The sequence below is a fragment of the Dinoponera quadriceps genome, unplaced genomic scaffold (genome assembly GCF_001313825.1).
Source record: "Dinoponera quadriceps isolate SergipeBrazil2010 unplaced genomic scaffold, ASM131382v1 scaffold628, whole genome shotgun sequence".
Lineage (NCBI taxonomy): Eukaryota > Metazoa > Arthropoda > Insecta > Hymenoptera > Formicidae > Dinoponera > Dinoponera quadriceps.
This window is the reverse complement of record NW_014554836.1, coordinates 599945-618235: the sequence shown is the minus strand read 5'-3', so window position 1 is coordinate 618235 and position 18291 is coordinate 599945. Positions and strand designations below refer to the sequence as shown.

General features: G+C 47.1%; 1 protein-coding gene across 1 annotated transcript in view; it reads left to right on the top strand.

Moving 5' to 3' along the window:
* The window catches only part of LOC106742230 (neurotrimin-like), a 158865-nt gene that overhangs the window by 83235 nt on the left and 57339 nt on the right, over nt 1-18291 (top strand). Inside the window, exon 2 of the mRNA XM_014614975.1 lies at nt 15375-15469. Within this exon, the coding sequence (XP_014470461.1) occupies nt 15375-15469 (95 nt within the window). The remainder of the gene's footprint in view (nt 1-15374; nt 15470-18291) is intronic.

The window sequence follows — 18291 nt, the reverse complement described above, 5'->3', positions numbered from 1 at the left end:
ATAAATGGCCGACGAACAACTGCTGTAAATAATTCACTTAGTGCGCACGGTTCATATATAGATAGGGGTTTATCGACAAAAATTACTTATTTTTCTGCCCTTTCCAAGCACTCAAAGTTTATCGCTCCAATTCTAGGATACTCTTTATAACTAGTAAAGTAAAGAAATTGACGACTCTTATATACATATAAAAAAAATACACATATAATATAATACACGCGCAGCTAGACGTATACTATTTCCGTGTTATTGTTCCTGCGTTGAAATGTTCGTATAAACCTGGTAGCCGCGGTATTATGTTACCCATTATACATTTTCCTTACGGCCGATTATCGAATCGATATCGAGTGCGAAATTAGAACGCGTCAGCTGCAGCCGGACAAGTCGAGACAGGCGGCGTGTAATTATTATAACTGTCGCATCCGGCCAGCTAAAAAATGTTATTTCTGAATAATTCGGAAAACAGTATCACCGATACATATCATATGGACTTGGAGAGCGAGTTGATATTCCCCATCGCGGGTTTATACAATTCACCCGCTCGTTCGTGCTCACGCACGTTGTTTTCCTTCGAAATGTTTCGATTGTAGTTTCGGCTTTCCACGGCCGCTCGGTTCCTAATATGCTTTTCCTTGTTACATTTCTGACGCGTGTCTATGCGCTGCCCGTTTACAAAGGCTGTTACATCACACAGGTAACGAAGTCCCGGTAAGAATCGATGGTCGTGAATTACTTTGACCAGTCGGAATAGCCGGGCTGACTGATTTTATTTCCTTGCGCTCGTACGTCATCGCACACGGCCGAATTCGCGCGGAATCGAAATATCAACCGCGTAACAATCGCGTCGTGCAACGTAATACAAATATTTCTACGGTATAATGTTACCGCGATATTTTACATAAACGCGATATCTAAACATTAATGCATAGTAATTCATGATATTTGGAATATTGTCAATTTATTAACATATAGATGGGATTTATTCGTGATATTCCGCGAATTAGCGCCAACTTCCCCGCGGTAATTCAATGAACATTTGCGGCGAAGTTACAGCACGCGCGCGCGAGCGGCCGATAGTTGGCCGTTGATGCGACCGGATATCGCGTGATTGGTTACTACCGCCTTTTGCGGCCTATACGCGATCTACGATACGACTTTTGCGTTATGCATTGCATCTTCGTGGCTCGTAAACTGATTCAGCCGGCGTATCGCGCCGCGGCCGTTACATCTTTACGATTATCCGGCAAACAATAAAGCCCGACGCACAACCGCTGACTAATGGATAAGCTCGGTCTTACCGAATAGCGCCGGCTAATAAATACTACATTGCCGCAATATGGTATCCCGCACACCCGTCGCCCGCTCTTAAACACCGCTCCCCGGCTACGTTTTACGGTCGGCTGGCAGATTCGGTGGCATAAGAGTGACAGGAGGGTACACACCGTGATTACGTACACGTGCACATCATTTTATCTCCGCCGAGAGGGAAAATCTGCCGTGCTTTGATTACGCCACCCGTCAGTCGCAAGTGCGCTTTTGAGCAGTACTTTTAATAAGTCTCTATCTCTCGAAGACATACATGGGAGATACACCGGCTGCGGTACACCACGTTCGCCAGGGAAATTTCGCTCTAACGTTTCACCGGCGCTGCTTGCGTTTCAGTGTTTATTACGATAACTGGTCGCGATTATCGCGGGCGGTACTTCGCGACGGTATTGTGTCGCGGGTGATGCGCGCTGCTTGTTCGTTAATCGCGCGTCGTGTATCATACTTGCGAGGCGACGCAGCTTTTATATATATATATTGTTACGTGCACACACGGTCGAGTTCGAAGATCGCGCGAGCGCGCGATTAAGCGTCGCCCGCCCGGGAATTCGTATTCTCAGCGAGCGTTACATCTTCGCCCGGCGAGAAGCGGAAACCCAGGCGAGTGGGTGGAAAAAGCTAGCAAGAAAGTTTTACGGATTCATTTTTATCGCTTATTGTTCGGCCGTGCGACTCGGTCCCTTCAAACAGCGTTCTCTTGTTTGCCGTGGATTCGTATAAAAGAGGTACTTTAGGCGGGGCGAACGAATCCCCGAGTTTTTCAAAGGGGCATCCCTTCGGCCGAAATGTAGCGTTTGTCTGAACACCGCGCTGCTTACCCGCGGTAGGTTCCATTTACCGCTGCCTTTTAAAAGCTCCGAGAGCCGAACAGTTTTACCGTAACGGTTTCCTATGTAGAACGAGCGGCGTGGAGGAACGAGCGATCCTTGGAATAAATTTTCTAACGACACACACCGCCGCTCTCTCGCTCGGTCCATCTTTGCGAACGAGCGAGTGCCTCCGCGCGTAATTATTACACAACGGAGCGTTTTCGCCTCTCCGCCGAACGCTCGAAACGCGTTTCGAGCGTTTGAAGCATTTTTCGAGTACTTTATAGGTGCTGTTGCACTCGTCCGTGCCGTTCAGCGTCCGCTGTGTGCGTCGCGTAATATTTGTTTTACCGTGGTGAAAGGTGCCCGAGGTCGTCGTCGGGTATTTCGTTCGCGGCAAAATGATTTTCGCTCTCTACGGAGCCGCGCGATCGAAACATCTCGTTAGGACGTGGAGAGAAATCGCGAGGCTGCGTTATCTGTTTTCCTCGTGACCAATAACGCGAGCTTTAATTGCGAGCTCGTCCGCGACGGAACAAGGAATCAAAATCGCACGTCCCCTCCCCCCGTTGGTCTCATGCAAATTTTACGACGGCCGCGAATACGATTCCCGCGCACATTCGACCGCGGCGTTTTGTCCCGTTGCGGCTGCGGTCGACGTATATTAACCTACCTTGGCTCCCTTAACTCGGCGCGGTCGCAAAAATACCGGCGAGATAAAACTCTCGTATAACCCTCTAATAACCTCTCCCATCGGCAGTAACTTAGTCTGTTCTTCGAAGGCAGTTACTTCAACTTTGCTCCAATTCCTCCTTCGCCTGGGTTTCGCCTCTTCGCCCTTCCCCCACCCCTTTGCCATCCTGCCGCCTCTCTTCTTCCGTCAACCCTCACTGCTGTTCCGCGAAGCGGCCAAGACCACTCGTCACTTACGAAGACCAACACCAGCAGCCAGCGTCAACAGTACACCAACACCGACGTTCATCAAACGTTAACGGTACAAACAGTGGCGTCTGTAAAGCCCAATGCACAATGGGGACGAGCGGGGGCGTTTGGATAAGATAATGCCGTTTTATTTATAGAAATTGCGTGTCGCGCCCGGAGGATTCCTTTAGAGCCGGGCGAAAGAAGACGCGCCTTTGACGCGCAATTAAGTCTCAAATTGCGAGGATCCAAGGGGTTGCGAAAAGTCGAGGGGAGGGCGGGATCGCATCTATCTAGAGGGAATCGACAGGGTAATGCGGTGAAAGCGCGAACGATTATTTACATTCGTTGCGCATCGCGAGAGAGAGAGGTGTTTACGTCCGTTACATTGAACGGCCATCCCGGGTCGCTCCCTCCGTGCCCTCACAGGACACCGAGTCACGGGATCTCGAACAAAGGATGAGAACGAATGCCGCTCGTAATGGGCACGGACGTTAAACAAAGTCGTGTCGGCCCGCCGCCGTAATCTTTCCTCGCTGCGCTAATGCGCGGTTAAATCTCACGACCAGCCATTGTGCATCGGGCTTAATGACACGTCGGCCGGGGAGCGGACACCGTCGGCTCCGCCATCGACGAACGACGGACCGCCCCGACGGAAGCCGGCCGGCCGACCTGGTCGACCCGGCCGAAGCCCGCGGGGCTGGCAGCGCGCGCGACCGACCGAGCGTTTTATTACTTCACGTGCCGCAATGTGTACCGCGATGTATGGCCGTTGCGATTGCGATTTATATTACATTTCCCTCCCTCGACTCGCCGCTTGCGCGCCTTAGTTTTATAGGCCTTATTCCGCGCGATGGCCGTCGTCACATGGCCTTTAAGGAGTCGTTAGTCGACCAGGCCGCGAGTGTTAATTACGGACAATTAGTCGCCTGTATTTTCGCGCCGCGCGTTTAACTGCGCGCCGGCTGTGACGGCGTATGTTCGCGTATAGTTTCTGCGAGATGTCTTTCCCCCTCTTTGTTTTACCGTTAATGTTGATTTATATATCATGAATACTTTTTTTATACTTTCCTGAGTGTAGGCGTTCTGGTCGCTGACACATTCCGATGGCTCGGTGGTTCTTTAATAATGATGCATCTTTTCTACAGAAACGTTAATTTCTACACATTATATATATTTAACCTCTTTTAATCTCAATCACTTATTTATGTAATTTGTGCTTTCTGGCGAATTGTTGTGGTAATTGTTTTGTATGTTTTATGCGCTTAAGGTAATTGTAGCATGAAATGGGTTTTTTTTTTAAATTCGTTGAAACGCAGCGCATAATAAATGATGCCTCTCTCTCTCTCTCTCTCTCTCTCTCGATCAAATAAATAATTAGGCAGATCACAGAGATCGATTCGACATCAGTTGGACAAGTTTTAGTGAGTAGTCGCGTTTCTGTGCATCATGTTTCACCCTCCATTCTCTCTTCTCGCGTGAAAGTCGATATAGAAGCCCCGGCACAAGGTGAGAATTATCACGCGAGACGTTCAGGCAGAATTCACAGGCTGAACGTGCGCGCTGATGTATTTGCCGCGTAAACAATAATTATCGCGTGCAATTAAGTGCAGCTTTATTCCTGGAAGGATGAGCTCCTCCCACGGAGGCGCCGAACGCGCGATACGCGTACATTACGAAACAATTGCGTTTCCCTAATTGCATCGTGTCAGCACACCGATATGATTTTCGACCCAACTCAACCTGCGAAATCGCGATTACTTTCTTTCCCTTTCTTTTTCTCTCCCTCGTGGGAGAATAAGAGAACTTTAATGACTCTTATCAGACGGTTCTCTCGCGCGAACGGTTCGATGCACCCTCCGCGCGGACCCAAACAAACGGGGATTTTCCTACCTCCGTATTTTTTTTTTTTTTTTTTTTAATTATTTATCACACCGTGTGTTTTTACACCTTGTATCGCGAATTTCTTCATTTCGCGCGTAGCCCAACGAAGTTTGCAGCACACATTACGACGAATGTTCGCAACGATGACGTCAGGGAGGACACTTTACTCGACTGTGCGTGTCGACGTATTTAGCGCGCAAACAATAATTACCGTATGCAATTAAGAGGAATCCCGTCGGTGAGAACGGCGGTGGCACGAAAGTGGGTGGCGGAAGAGGAGCAGAGGATGGAGGAGGATGGATGTCAGAGGGCCGAACTTCTGGCTCCGTATACCAGTGAGGCATCGAAACGGAACGTTTGCCAGCGCGTGTCGACACGGCGGATGAAGAGGCTCGCGTAATTCAATCTTGTTACTCGAGTCAAAGAGCGGCGTATCTGCTGAGAAATTTCAGTTGACCTTGCCGTTAATACAGCGGATGACTGGCGCTAATAGAATCTTCGTCTGTTCGTCAATAACGATGAAACCGTCGGAATTACGCGATCGATCTGGCTATGAATTATTCTCAACTCATCGTTACCGTCGTCGTCGTAGAAAAGTGATACTTTGTTATTACGAATTAAACGCCGATAATAATTTCCAGTCTGTATCGAAACGTAAAAAGACAGAGAGAGAGAAAGAGAGAGAGAGAGATGAATTTTAACATTTGGCAATACTCGGGGCCGTTTTAGTCTGATTTTATTTCACGCCGATAATGGGATGTACCGTAATTTGCGATCGACGTTCTGGTGTTTTGAAGTAATACGATATGCATTATTTTAATTAATATTTAAATTACACGTTATTAAATAACAAAATTCTGCAGCGTAATCCGAAATATTTGTTCGCGATACGATCAGAGGAGCACGCCCCACAGGAAATACAACGGATTAATAATTCATCATAGATATCCCCGAGGTTCATTAAAAGTTCGAAGATATTTCGAGTTTTAATTAATGTTTGCTTCTCCCACCGCTTCGTTATTTATGTGACACGTAATGCCGATTGACGTGCCGAATTTGATTGCAGATCGTCGTATCGATCCTTTCCCCTTCTCTCCCTTTAATTTAAAAAAGTAATCTCTATGCAAAATAAAATTTTTCCCAACGGGAAATTTGATTACGTAACGGCGGACGTGTAAAAGCGCGTTTAACAATTCTGAAAACGCAGTGAACTTCTTACAAGTGTATAAATGATATAATTACATTTTCACGTTGACTGCCGAAAGAGAAAGAGAGAAGGACGAGAAAAAGACACCACCAGGCCTTTCAAAAAACGTGCTGTCTCGTTTTATGTCTAAGGATTATCGCGCAATAATGTGAAAAGACGAACGACCGCGCCCGCCGAGAATTAACCGTAAGGAAATACCTGGCCGCGAAACCGCGCGCGCACCGGCACATTCTTTCTCTTTTTCTCTCTCTTTTATATCGCATTATACATTTATTGTTCCGAGCCGGCGCAGAGGGCGAGGGTCATTACGAACTTATAATTTCCCCGAGAAGCAAACGCGGCGGAGGAGACGGAGGTGGAGAGAAGAATTCGCGGGTAGGAGCTCGATTTCCCTCGATATGAAAATCGCGCTCGAGCGAACGTATGCGTCGAGTCGGCGGAGCTCGGTGGTGCGCGCGCGTCGGGGGATAGAAAGTATAACGTATTGTACAAATGTTCGCCGACTGGATAACTTATTGCACGTGGTATCTGGCGTGTGCACACTCGTGTACCTAACCGCGGAACTGCATGTACGTAGGAATGTGCGAGTGAGCGAGCGCGCGTTATGTACATTCCACGAGGGGTTTCACCGGCGGCTTTCGCGGATGGCGTGTGTCGGAAATCGCGCGCTTTTCTTCAGTTCACGGTTTCTCCAGAGCAGACACGAGGAACGGACGGGCGAAACAACGAGGCATCTTAGGCCGAAGCGAAGAGTCTCTCTCTCTCTCTCTCGTGGAAATTCAAGACCCCGAGCGAGGCGAAGATACAAATTGCGCCACGGTATTTTTATTGTCCCGGGCGATCTTTTTTCAGTGGCGCGCTTCCTCGTCGACTTTTGAGCTCGCGAGTAATTGAATCGCACGAGCGAGCGAGTTAAGCTCAAGATTCTTTATCTTCTCCGACTGCGGGGGCCGGGAAAGAGATAAATCTTACCCTCTTCGAAAGTAGCGCAACTTAATTCTTTTTAATGCGTTTACCCTCGGCAGTTTTATTACGTACGTCATAACGTAGTTCCCTCCAACGTACGAGAACGTAGGTTCGTATCAGGATCCATTAAAATAATTGCGTCGATTTACTTCTGTGGCCAGGAGACTCCAATATGCTGAGTAAGACTATGCCGGCGTCTATAAAAATCTTGCTATAACTTATCAAATGTTTAATTCAAGACGTCGGTCTGCGCGCCCTCTCTCTCTCTCTCTCTCTCTTTCGAGAGAGGCAAAAGGATGTAAAAAGTTTTGCCAATGGCGCCGTCCTCCTCGTCGTCGTCGTATTTTGCAATTGATTCCGCGACTGAGGAGACGGTCGGATGCCGGAGCGATCGAATGCTCACTTACATTTTAAACCGATCGGCTTTTAATTCAAATCCGTCCGTTCGCTCGGCTCCTCAACAAAGATTCAACCTTTACTACACTTCTGCGGCAGGTTCTAGAAAAAAAAGAAAGAGAGAGGGGGGGAGGAGAGAGAGAAAACGTCGAGACGCGGAAGATTGATTTATTTCGTGCTACGAACGCGCGCAGTACGGCGACCTGAATTGTTACACCATCGTCACCGTTAATTGAAAGCGAAACGTATAAATCGTAAGTTTCGTACTTTCGCATGCGCAGCCGCGGATAATACATTTATGGGCTGCACTTATACAAATTTACTATATAAACGTACGCGAGATCGGACACGATAAAAAGAGAGAAAGGAGAGAACGTGCGTTTTGATTAAACGTCTGGCCGGAGCCATCCCGGCGATATTTTAAATAGCTTGCGCTCTCTACGAAAGTATCATCAATGTTTCAGACTTGATTTCCGCTAAAAGCATATCGGCGAAATTTTATCCAAGTATGCATTAACGTGCGCTCGCGCGCATATAGATTTATAACTCTATTTAGCACGAACATGATCCACCTAGAAATACTTCCTGTGGTATTCGAAAAGCGATCCCGTTTAAGCATCGACGTGCGATAATGTCCACTTCCGTCGGGCTTTCATTTCACGATATCCATACAAACTCGAAACTTGACGTTTTCGACACAAGTCGAGAGAGAAAGAGAGCGATCATTGCCATCGCGTATACACAGCAGCGTCAAAATCGTCATTTATCGCTCGATTTATCTCCGGCGCGAAATATTCCTTCCCGCAGCCTGCCGTCGCAAACGGCAGACTTACATATATCAGTTGGCATTATCTAACAATAGTTGGCTGGATTGCTGAACTTGAAAAGAGCCTCCTGTCACGAACACGTCGACAGCACCTTGAAAACCCAAGTGGCTAAAATAAATAGACCGACACGAGGTAGGAAACGTGAGGTCGTTCCTGGTGCATGAAAGTGTAAACCCAGATAACAAAGTGTGTCCCGGCACGAAATGCAATCTGTTACAAGTATCACATGCTGCTTCTTTGCCAACACATCCCGCCAGCAATAAACCAGAAACGTGGCGACAAGTGATATCGCGCGCACAAACATACTGCCCCCTTGTACGACACGACACCGGAATAATTAATTGTTCCGCCGTAACCTCTTTCTTCACGGATCAAGCGTTGTTCCTGCGCGTTCTTTCTCTCTCTCTCTCTCTCTCTCTGCGTCGTCGCCGCTGTTTGTTGTCTTGTTAAAATTAGACCGCTCTTCTCCTTCCCTCCCTCTCTCTCTCTCTCTCTCTCTTTCTATCTGCGCCGTGTCGCACGGTGAGATATGCGTCGCAGGACCGACGTTACAATTCCACACTATAACTTTCGCCTTTGATGAGACATTAACGAGATAGATAGACAGGTAGATACCCGGTACTCCGCCGTGAGGCGCGCGTTAATCTTCGTGCTGTAACTCGCAATAGCAACAGCCACGAGGAAAGACTCTCGCCGGCTCTTTCATCGTGGGTGAATCGTTTATCCGCCGGTAGAGACTATGGCGCGTCAATTCGTAGTCGGGGCATCATTCTATTATTACAACAAATTGGACAGGGATCCCATTCTCGTATTTCCCGTAGATCCCCCCAAACTATTTCTCGGATGGAACGAGTTTCGAATGAGTTACCGTTGCACGCATTAAGCCGTTTGCAACGAGAATCGCGCGCGCTCGCGAAAGGTGCGCGCAGAGGGAAGTTACTGCTAGCCCGCGCGAAGTGATTTCAGAGGAGCGAGATATTTCAGACTCCAGAAATGGTGAAATAAAGCGGCCGACGCGTTGCGCTGTTCATGGCTCGTTATTATGCTATATGCCTTGTACCGCGTGGGTTCACCGGAGCCGCGAAATAGAGATGCGAGCTAGGGGTGGCGGTGAAATAAATGTAGGAATGAGACGGGCAGAAGCGCCGAGTCTTGAGAAAATGAGACGGGAGACGCGATGAGAGCGAGCGGTACCGCCGACCAACGAGACACACCGGCGCGCCGCGAAAAGGACAACGACGATGAGTAAAAACGAACAAGTCCAAGTGCTGAATTAGACGATGCATAAAAGGAAGGAAATGATTCCATCTGACGGAGAGAATATAAAGAGACGACGACGCGAGAGCTAGTGGTGAGGCGGGCGCAGGAGAAAGGAACGAGTGAATTCGCAATTATGTGGCTCGATTTTGTATATTTATGTGTGTGTGTTATATATATATATATATATTAGATGCTTGCCAAAGTTCGCAAGATCACAAAGAGAAGGCTGTAGCAACGACTTAGTAATTGTTTCCCTTTAAGTTGCTTTTTAATTTTCAAATGCCGACCATACTGCATCAGAATTAATAGTCAACGATTCATAGTTCTAAACAAAACGTCACATTTAACGTGATTGAAGATGGAACTAGATAAAGTTTATCTTAGCCACTGCATGCTTTACCAATTTAACCGAGGTGAAGCTGCTGCAACTGAAAAATTTGTAAGACCTACGGAAAGAATATTGTGTCCACTGCTATCTGTGAGATATGATTTAAAAGGTTTAGAAATAATAATTACGATATCAATGACAAGGCATGTTCTGGTCGTCCAAATGAAGTAAAGAACAACAGAGTTGGAAGCATTGTTCAACGAAAATACGGCCCGAACATTAAAATTGGAGTTGACGAATGAACAGTATCCCGCCATTTGAAAGCAATTCACCCTCGGGAAAAGCCCAGAAAGAAAGAAGATAGCTCTCGCATGAAAATCTCTCTGCAAATGTAATTGCGAACCGGTTTACCGTCTGTCTCTCATTGTTTGCCAGACTCAAAAAGAGTTTTTTTGAGGTAGATAGTTACGGGTGATGAAAAGTGAATCTATTTTGAAAATTCTAAACGCAAAAAGAGTTAACCCATCCATCGACATTCACAATAAAACGCAATATCCACGGCCGTGAGGTTCTTTTGTGCATCTGGTAGGACCACCAGAAAGAAGGAATGCTTTACTGAACTATTACCCCTGGCAGACAGTCACAGGAGATTCCTACAGCCAACAATTATGGCGTTTGAACCAAGCCATGGAGTAAAAACGTCCTCAAATAGCCGCGAACGGACGCAAAGTCATCCTGCATGGACGACAACGCCAGGCCGCATGTTACTTACCGTTGCGACTAAAGATACGTTGTTCAAGTTAAATTGAGAAGTCTTGCTGCACCCAGCGTACTCTCCAAACATCGCTCCATTTGATTTTCTATTCAGAACGATGCAGTATGATTTATCTGATACACGGTCCCGAAATGCCGAGGAAGTGCGAAAATAATTACCTCAAAAAATTTGCCATTTTATCGCCGCGAGATCAAACTATTGCTTAAAAGGTGGCAAAATGTTATCGAGAGCAACGGCCAATATACTTTGATTAAAATATCATATATCATCTCATTGTTATAAATAAATAAAAATGGCTTTAATATCATACGAAATTTTACAAGCGCCTATACATATCAGAGCGAGAGAGAGAGAGAGAGATGGGACTTGTAAATGAAATCTAGAAAATATTTTTATGCCGGCGCGCGCGTGCGCTTCTGTTACCCACCGCGGCAGCGATTGTGTTAGCTCCCGCGAGCCCACCGGAAGGAATTAATTGCGACGTGGGGGCGCGCGCAACACAGCGAGAAAACAAGGGTTAATATAATCCGCGAAATGATCGAAGCGCGAGCGCGGAAAGATGAAAACCAAACAGCTCTCGCAACATCGGGAGATTGACGCCCGCCGGTATTTCCGAGTGACGAGCGAATACGATGAAAGAACACGAGCTGGCGAACGAACGAACGAACGAACGAACGCGCGAAGTGGCAAGGTAGAAACGAATCAACTCAAATGAGCGGCGACGCGGCGGATAATGAGAGAACGCGCGCGGGTCAATGGGAACGCGAGAGCGAATCGCAAAATAGGTAAGCTCGCGGGGAATCAAAAGCGGAGCAAAAGAGAGAGAGAGAGAGAGAAAGAGGAGCTCAGCGGCGTCTGCGTGTATAAAGCATCTGGCGCCTCTGCGAATCTCACAATGCGTATTCGCCTGAGTATCCGACGGCGTAGCGTCGTTGTCATAAATAGGTACCGCGTAAGCACCTGTCGGGCTAAGCGGGCGAAACTCTTATTATTCCGACGGCGCTGTAACGGCGCGCGAGAATACCGTCAGTGATTTCTAACCCGCGGCTTCGCGAAAATAATCTCCCGGCGGCACGCGAGACGTCTCTCCCTCCCCCGGACTCTTCCCGGATTGTTCGGGGGTTCTTTTCTCGAGGAAACCACGAGCTTTTTCGTCCTTTCCCCTCGTGTTCTTCCGCGTGACCTCGCTCTCTCGTACGCTTTCCACTTGGAAAGCGAAGCGGCGAAAATCGAGGAGGGATGGTCGTCGAGATGAGAAATGCCGCGTTGCGGGTGTGTTTTAACACGGTTCAGTGGGTCGCGGTTATGCGGGTTCTTAACGGGTGATAGCGGCGCGACGGCTTCCAGTTTATTTATGGATGGGGTATTATCGATACGTTGATACGCGCGCATATTATCGAGAGAGAGAGATCGTAAAGATATCGGCGTACGTCTGTCTCTCTTTCTCTCGGTTGTAACAGAGTTCCGTATTTCTTTCAGTGTCTCTAATCGCTCTCGCGTCGCTCTCTCTCTTCCGCTCGTCTTACACACTCGAGATCGCAAATGACGACGCTTTCATTTCTCTCGTGACGATACACGCTTATACTCTCATCCCGAATTATGCCGCGGCCGTAAATACGGCCGACGTATGCGCAAATGAGATCGTAAATGAAAACTCATTTCGCATCGTAAACGTCGCGGCGACCGGGACTTTTTTCGAATGCAGCCGGGCTCCCGCGCTCGAAATCCCGGGGACGTTGATATTTTGACGCTGGCCCCCATAAAGTGCATTAGTGACGACGTGCATCGGCGAACCCGCTCGTGATATTTTTTATCGCGCACTACCCTCGCACTACCCTAACTTCCGCGCGCTCTTTCTTTTCTCGCTTTTTTCCCCGAAATGGTGTCGACTATCGAATTACTTACATACGCTTCGTCAGCTATGTAACTTAAAAACGCCGGGTACAACGTAATCCATTGCGCGACAAGCACCGCCGGTCGACACACCTTGAAAAATATAGATTCGTGTTACTGTCAAATTATCTCGAGGAATTGTGGCTGTACTTTTGTCGCGCGCCAGTTTAATCCGAATATGCTGTGCACGCGTTGTTAAGAATACATGTCTATTAGTGCCGTATTTTCAGCTGCTGAAAAATTTAATATTTCCCAAGCAAAATTACGTTCCCATACATGTATTTCACTATCTGTATAACAAATGTTCATTTGAAACGAAGTCGAAATAGACATATACGCGATGTCACAAACATAAAAATATTATTACTTTTTGTTTCCCTTATTAATGTTATGTTTACTCATCAGTTGATTTATTAGAAATGCGTAGATGATAGAAAAAGTGTTTAAATATGCGCACATGCACGCGTATATTGCGAGTATTACTACATATTCCACGTCGCGGAAAGGTCGCGAACGGAGAGCGTTGGATTTTCGCGACGCGAATATTAGGACGGATGTCAAAGATACAAGTGACGGTGGAAATGAGGAAGTATTCTTCTCATGGTCGTTATTCGTCATGCGAGATCGAGTTCCAGCTGCGTTACCTGAAAGACGCGTTCGCGAACACACTTCGCCGTACACACACATTCTCCGGCAAGACCGATCCATCAAAGCCGGCCGAAGCGAGAGCTTGATACGGCCGAATTTCCCGCGAGGGCCACCACAGCTCGCGGCCCGCCAACGGACGGCCGCGCTCGCCGGAATTATGGTTCCCTTATGCTCCCATTACGGGACCATCTACGGTTATGTTCCCTCGCTCCGGCCGCACCCCGTTCTCCCTCCTCCCGCCGGTCCCCGCGCAAACAATCTCCGTGGGGCATTTTTGGCCCTTGATCGATGTTGACCTTTTAATGGCTCCGCACGCGGAAAGGCCGTTTCGGGGGTGCGCTCCGTGTTCGCTCGGTGTTGACTCGGGCGAGATTTGATGGACAATATCGTAATGTAGTTGCCGGAATAATTTCGTAGCGGTGATACCGGCCGGGCCCCGGCGCCGGGAGTATCCTTGGTCCGTTGTTGTTGATCGATGTTGACGTTTATGCGTTATCGTTAATGGAGAAACGGATGACGCTTTTGTGGCGGAGCTTGTGTTTTATTTACAATCCCGTTATCGGGAAAGCGATGATATTGCGATACATATTGGAATACACACACATATACTCGCCCGAATTCGTTTTAATCGAGTACATTTGTACCGAATTTACCCTTTTTCGCGCTATACCGTATTTTCGTATACTCCGCACACACGTACGCATATCTCGTGGAAATATCAATGCGACAAATTTAATTTAATCCTTTTTTTACGATATTATGACATGTTTACATTCAAGTTAGTCAATTTATTGCATCCCCGGTAACGATGACATGATAAAATTTGTCGATCTGAATAAAAAATAAATTTGCGAGATTCATATAACTCGCAATCGGTGTGTATGCGTGAAATGAGAAAAAAATTCAATTTTACGTATTATTGCACCGTAATTCGCGATTACTACGGTCACGTAAATCGCAAACGCGGATTATATTCTGGATATGCTCGTCTTACGCACATCTTCATTCGACATCGCGGACGGTCGATGGTCAACGTCCGCGCGTATATTTGGCGCACCTAATGTCGAAGTTGCCAAATTGTCTATGACTAACTTGCATTTCGCGCAATGGCCATCCCCGTGTTGCACTGCGTCGGCCGGATCTCTCCCCCTCTCTCTCTCTCCACGCGAACATAACTTCCACCTTCCTTACTCCACATCCGCATAATATTCGCCTCGTGATCCATGACTAATGTTTCCTCTTCATCGATCCGTCTAGGACACGCGAATAATCGCGTATCGCCGCTGCATCGAACGCGCGGCCCCAACAAGATCGCGTTAGATTACCGCGGAATAAATTCGCAACAGCTGATTCAAAAGTGCATTTTTCTTTCACGCTATGCCTCTGGCTATTTCTCTCACCGACCGACGTGTTCCCTCGCTTTCCCATATCGTGCCTTATACTGTTGGTCATAATTTCCCCCCTTGTGTTTTCCCCCCGTGCCGGGTGCTTTTGGAGGTGCGACGCGTTCGCTTTATGTCGGTATGATAATTGACAATCCGGTTTTAAATGGAAGGTAAACGTGACAAATGGGGACTACTTTAATCAGGAAAGACACGAGCAATGAAGCGATCCGTGCAACGGAATCTGATCGGCGATATTCGATAATTATAGTGTGTTCAGGAATATCGCTGAGCAAGCGGTACGATATACTCGTATTTAATTTGAATTGACAGGGTCAGGTCATTAAATAGACTTCAGCGCGACCGTTTTCGTTTGCTTCGAGTATAGAAACTGAGCGAAATTCTGACCGGACGGTAAAAGTTGTCAAGTTAAACGAAGTCAAGGAAACGAAATTCGATTGTTGAGCGCGTCGTTTTTACCGTTTTCAATCCGAACCGAGGAGATATCGAGCGAATTATTGTCACTTCTACGAAACGTATTAGTCAAGAATATACCCGCAATTGGTATCGTACATCTTTCGCGCGACTAATATCTGCGATGGAGGTGAATGCGCTCGTACATATCGATATTTTAGGAATGCAATCTCGATGTCACATCTTACTTAATTGTCGTGAGGATGGACAAGCTCTGTTATCACGTTACGTCGATGGTGCGATTCACTAAAACGCTGCAATTTTATCTCTCGTTTTAGATCCTAAATTCAAGGAGCCGATAGCCAATGTAACCGCGTCGGTGGGAAGGGAAGCCATTCTCTCCTGCGTAGTTCAAGATCTGGCCGGATACAAGGTAATTCGAATTTTTATGGATATGTCTGAATGTGTTCTTTCTCTCTTCCTCTATTTCGGCGAGTCGATTCTTTAATTAAAGCGTCGAACGCCGTTAATGTGCCAATTAAGCGTGTCGCGCGATTCTGATCCGGTACTTCGGTATTTTTTATTCGTTCTTGTGTTTTCTTTACGTAACTTAATTGATAACGAACAACTAATAACTATCGACTGTACGGTTAGGCGATTCTTCACGATAAGTTGACACTTTCGCGAACTCTGACCTTTTAGTGTATCGTATCATGATACAATCTGGCAATGCCGTTTTTGTTGTAAACGCGATTAATTAAGACGGTCTTCGCGAAATTGAACTTAATATCCGAAATAGAGACACCGCGCGAATTACGACGATTCGTTTCCCAACGCTGTTTAACTCTTGAAAATGCTTATTTGTAAGACCTATATTTTCGCATCTCGTGTCTCACATTGAGTAATTGCGAAACGTGATTTTATAGCGTGTTTACGAGAATAATTCATGAATAAGTAGTTAAGAACTGGCTGCGAGACGCCGTTCGGCTGTTTTGCAGCAGCACGAATGTCGTCCCCCCTCCGCCTCCACGATAACAAGTATCTAAATGGCGCTAAGTCGCTTTAAGTAACCGTTCGTAATTCCAGCGTGAAACATTACCGATGCGCCTTAAACGCACGCTCTTTTCGGCTGCACGATTTTTCAGAATTCGCAATTTCACTGCCGGAAAAATTCGTGATGCAGCGAAATATAATTTCATTTTGCGCATGTCGTCTGAGATATTTTCATTATAAAAAAGGAGAACGAAACGAGTCACGCGCATATTATATTAGGAATAAAATTCAACAAATTTTCCGCACACGCGCGTGATAATATTACACATGGCGGTGAAATTAAGGTAATTTAATACTCTTAGTGGTCGCTCGCGTGGACGTTTGTGTGCGTGCGTGTGTGTGGACTAATGTCAGAGCACTAATTTTGAGCGCCGTCAGTGCTAACATGCGCGCTACATCAGCGTATGAAAAGCTGCGCGCGGTATTATGGGATTAAAATCCTGCATAAAAATATTCTGGAATAAAAAGAGAGAGATCCCCGCCTCCGGACATTGAACAACGGGCCGAGTTGTGTTCAACCCATTGACCCGGTTGGAGAACCGCGGGAAAAAAACGAGAAATTGAAACGAATTTCTGTCTCCCCGGTGTTCTTTACACGCTACCGCACTCTGGACGATCTGAAGAATTCTCTTCGGCCAGGCCGAAGCAATTAGTTAATTAATTAGTAAAATTACGCGAAGGGGAGTAAAAACGAGCACTTACCGGTGGGAGGACGATCTTATTCGGTCTTTTATTCGCAATTCCGGCTGCAGTCAGCTAGAGTGGGGTTTAACGAAAATGTTAGGTGGATAATGGCTTTCGTGGAGTGTTAATTAGGGGAATGAAAACCGCACGGGCCGCAGAATGGCGTCTCCTAGACAGGTTCGATCAAGTTCACGTTTCGGCCGTTCGGCTGTCCGTCGACTGATATCGCGTAAATATTTGAACAGTAATTACGGCAAATACCATTATTCGAATATTTCCAGCGCGGTCAATCGAATAAATTCTAATGCGGCTTTTTCCCACATTAAAATGCCTGAATATCGATTTTCGCATTATACTTGTAGATTGATATCACAGCGAGCGGGTCTCTCGATATATAAGTGCCGGATATAACCGGGATATAACCGGTCTGCAGATTCCAAACGCGCTACGCATTTGACACGCGCGCGCACTCTCTGCGCGCGAGAACTTCTCGCGAATTTGCAGGAAACGTCATGCAAAGTTTGCGCATAAACTCTTGTTAGAAAAAAAGTATTGCATTTTTATTCGTTTTCTCGTCGACGTACGCGCGCGCGAAGTTAGTATATAAATAAAGTTTGTTTCGTCCAAGAGATTTTTCCGAGCTCATATTTGTCCGACATTCGAGGCGCCGGGAAAGCGCAGGGCCAATAAGAAGGCCGCGAAGAAAAGGGATGCCATTGCCGCGCGTCCTTTGGTAAAAAGGCGCCTCAAACAACGGAGCGCGCCGGGCTTTATGAAGTGTAATGAAGGAGAGCGGCCGTTATTTCGTTAAATATCACTTGTTACGCGACGGGAGTGCACAATGAGTCGTAATCGCCGGGCAATTTTGATCAAGCGCCGCTTCCGACACGTTGCGAAAAAAGGAGCGCAGCACGAGCGCTTCAATTTGCTCCTCGTAGCTGCGCTCTTTCGTCAGCCGAAGCGAGAGCCACACGGCCGAATTGTTTGCTCACGTCCTATCTTTCTGGCCAATTAGAGGCCGAATAACAACAATTGTTTCATGATGTTTGCGCTCGGATTCCGGTGGAATACATCTATTTGCCGTTCGCACGTGGCTTCCGCAACGTTCGAATTACATTCCATCGATCGAGAATTAATTGGGGGTTGCTTAATTAATTTTCGAAACGATAGAGGCCCTAGTTGGGTTCTGTAATAATTGCCAGTCGTAATATATCGAGCTATCGCGATAGCCAACACACGAGCGCCGTTCTCAAGCCGCACGGACGAAACGCGCTCTTCCAGTCGCACGATTCGCTTCTCACATAAATTCGCGGATGAATCACTCTATATATTTCACGCATCTGTCTTCGAGCGGATTGCGCGTCAGTGGCCACCCCTTTGTAGCGTAATCGCAGGGACATAATCATTAGGAGGCAGGGATTTGCGTCGAGCCCTTCTGCTCGACCGGTCCAAGGCGAGCCGGTTCCAACGACCGGCGCCGATAGGAAAGGAGGAAGGAAAGGGAGGGAGGGGGGGGGG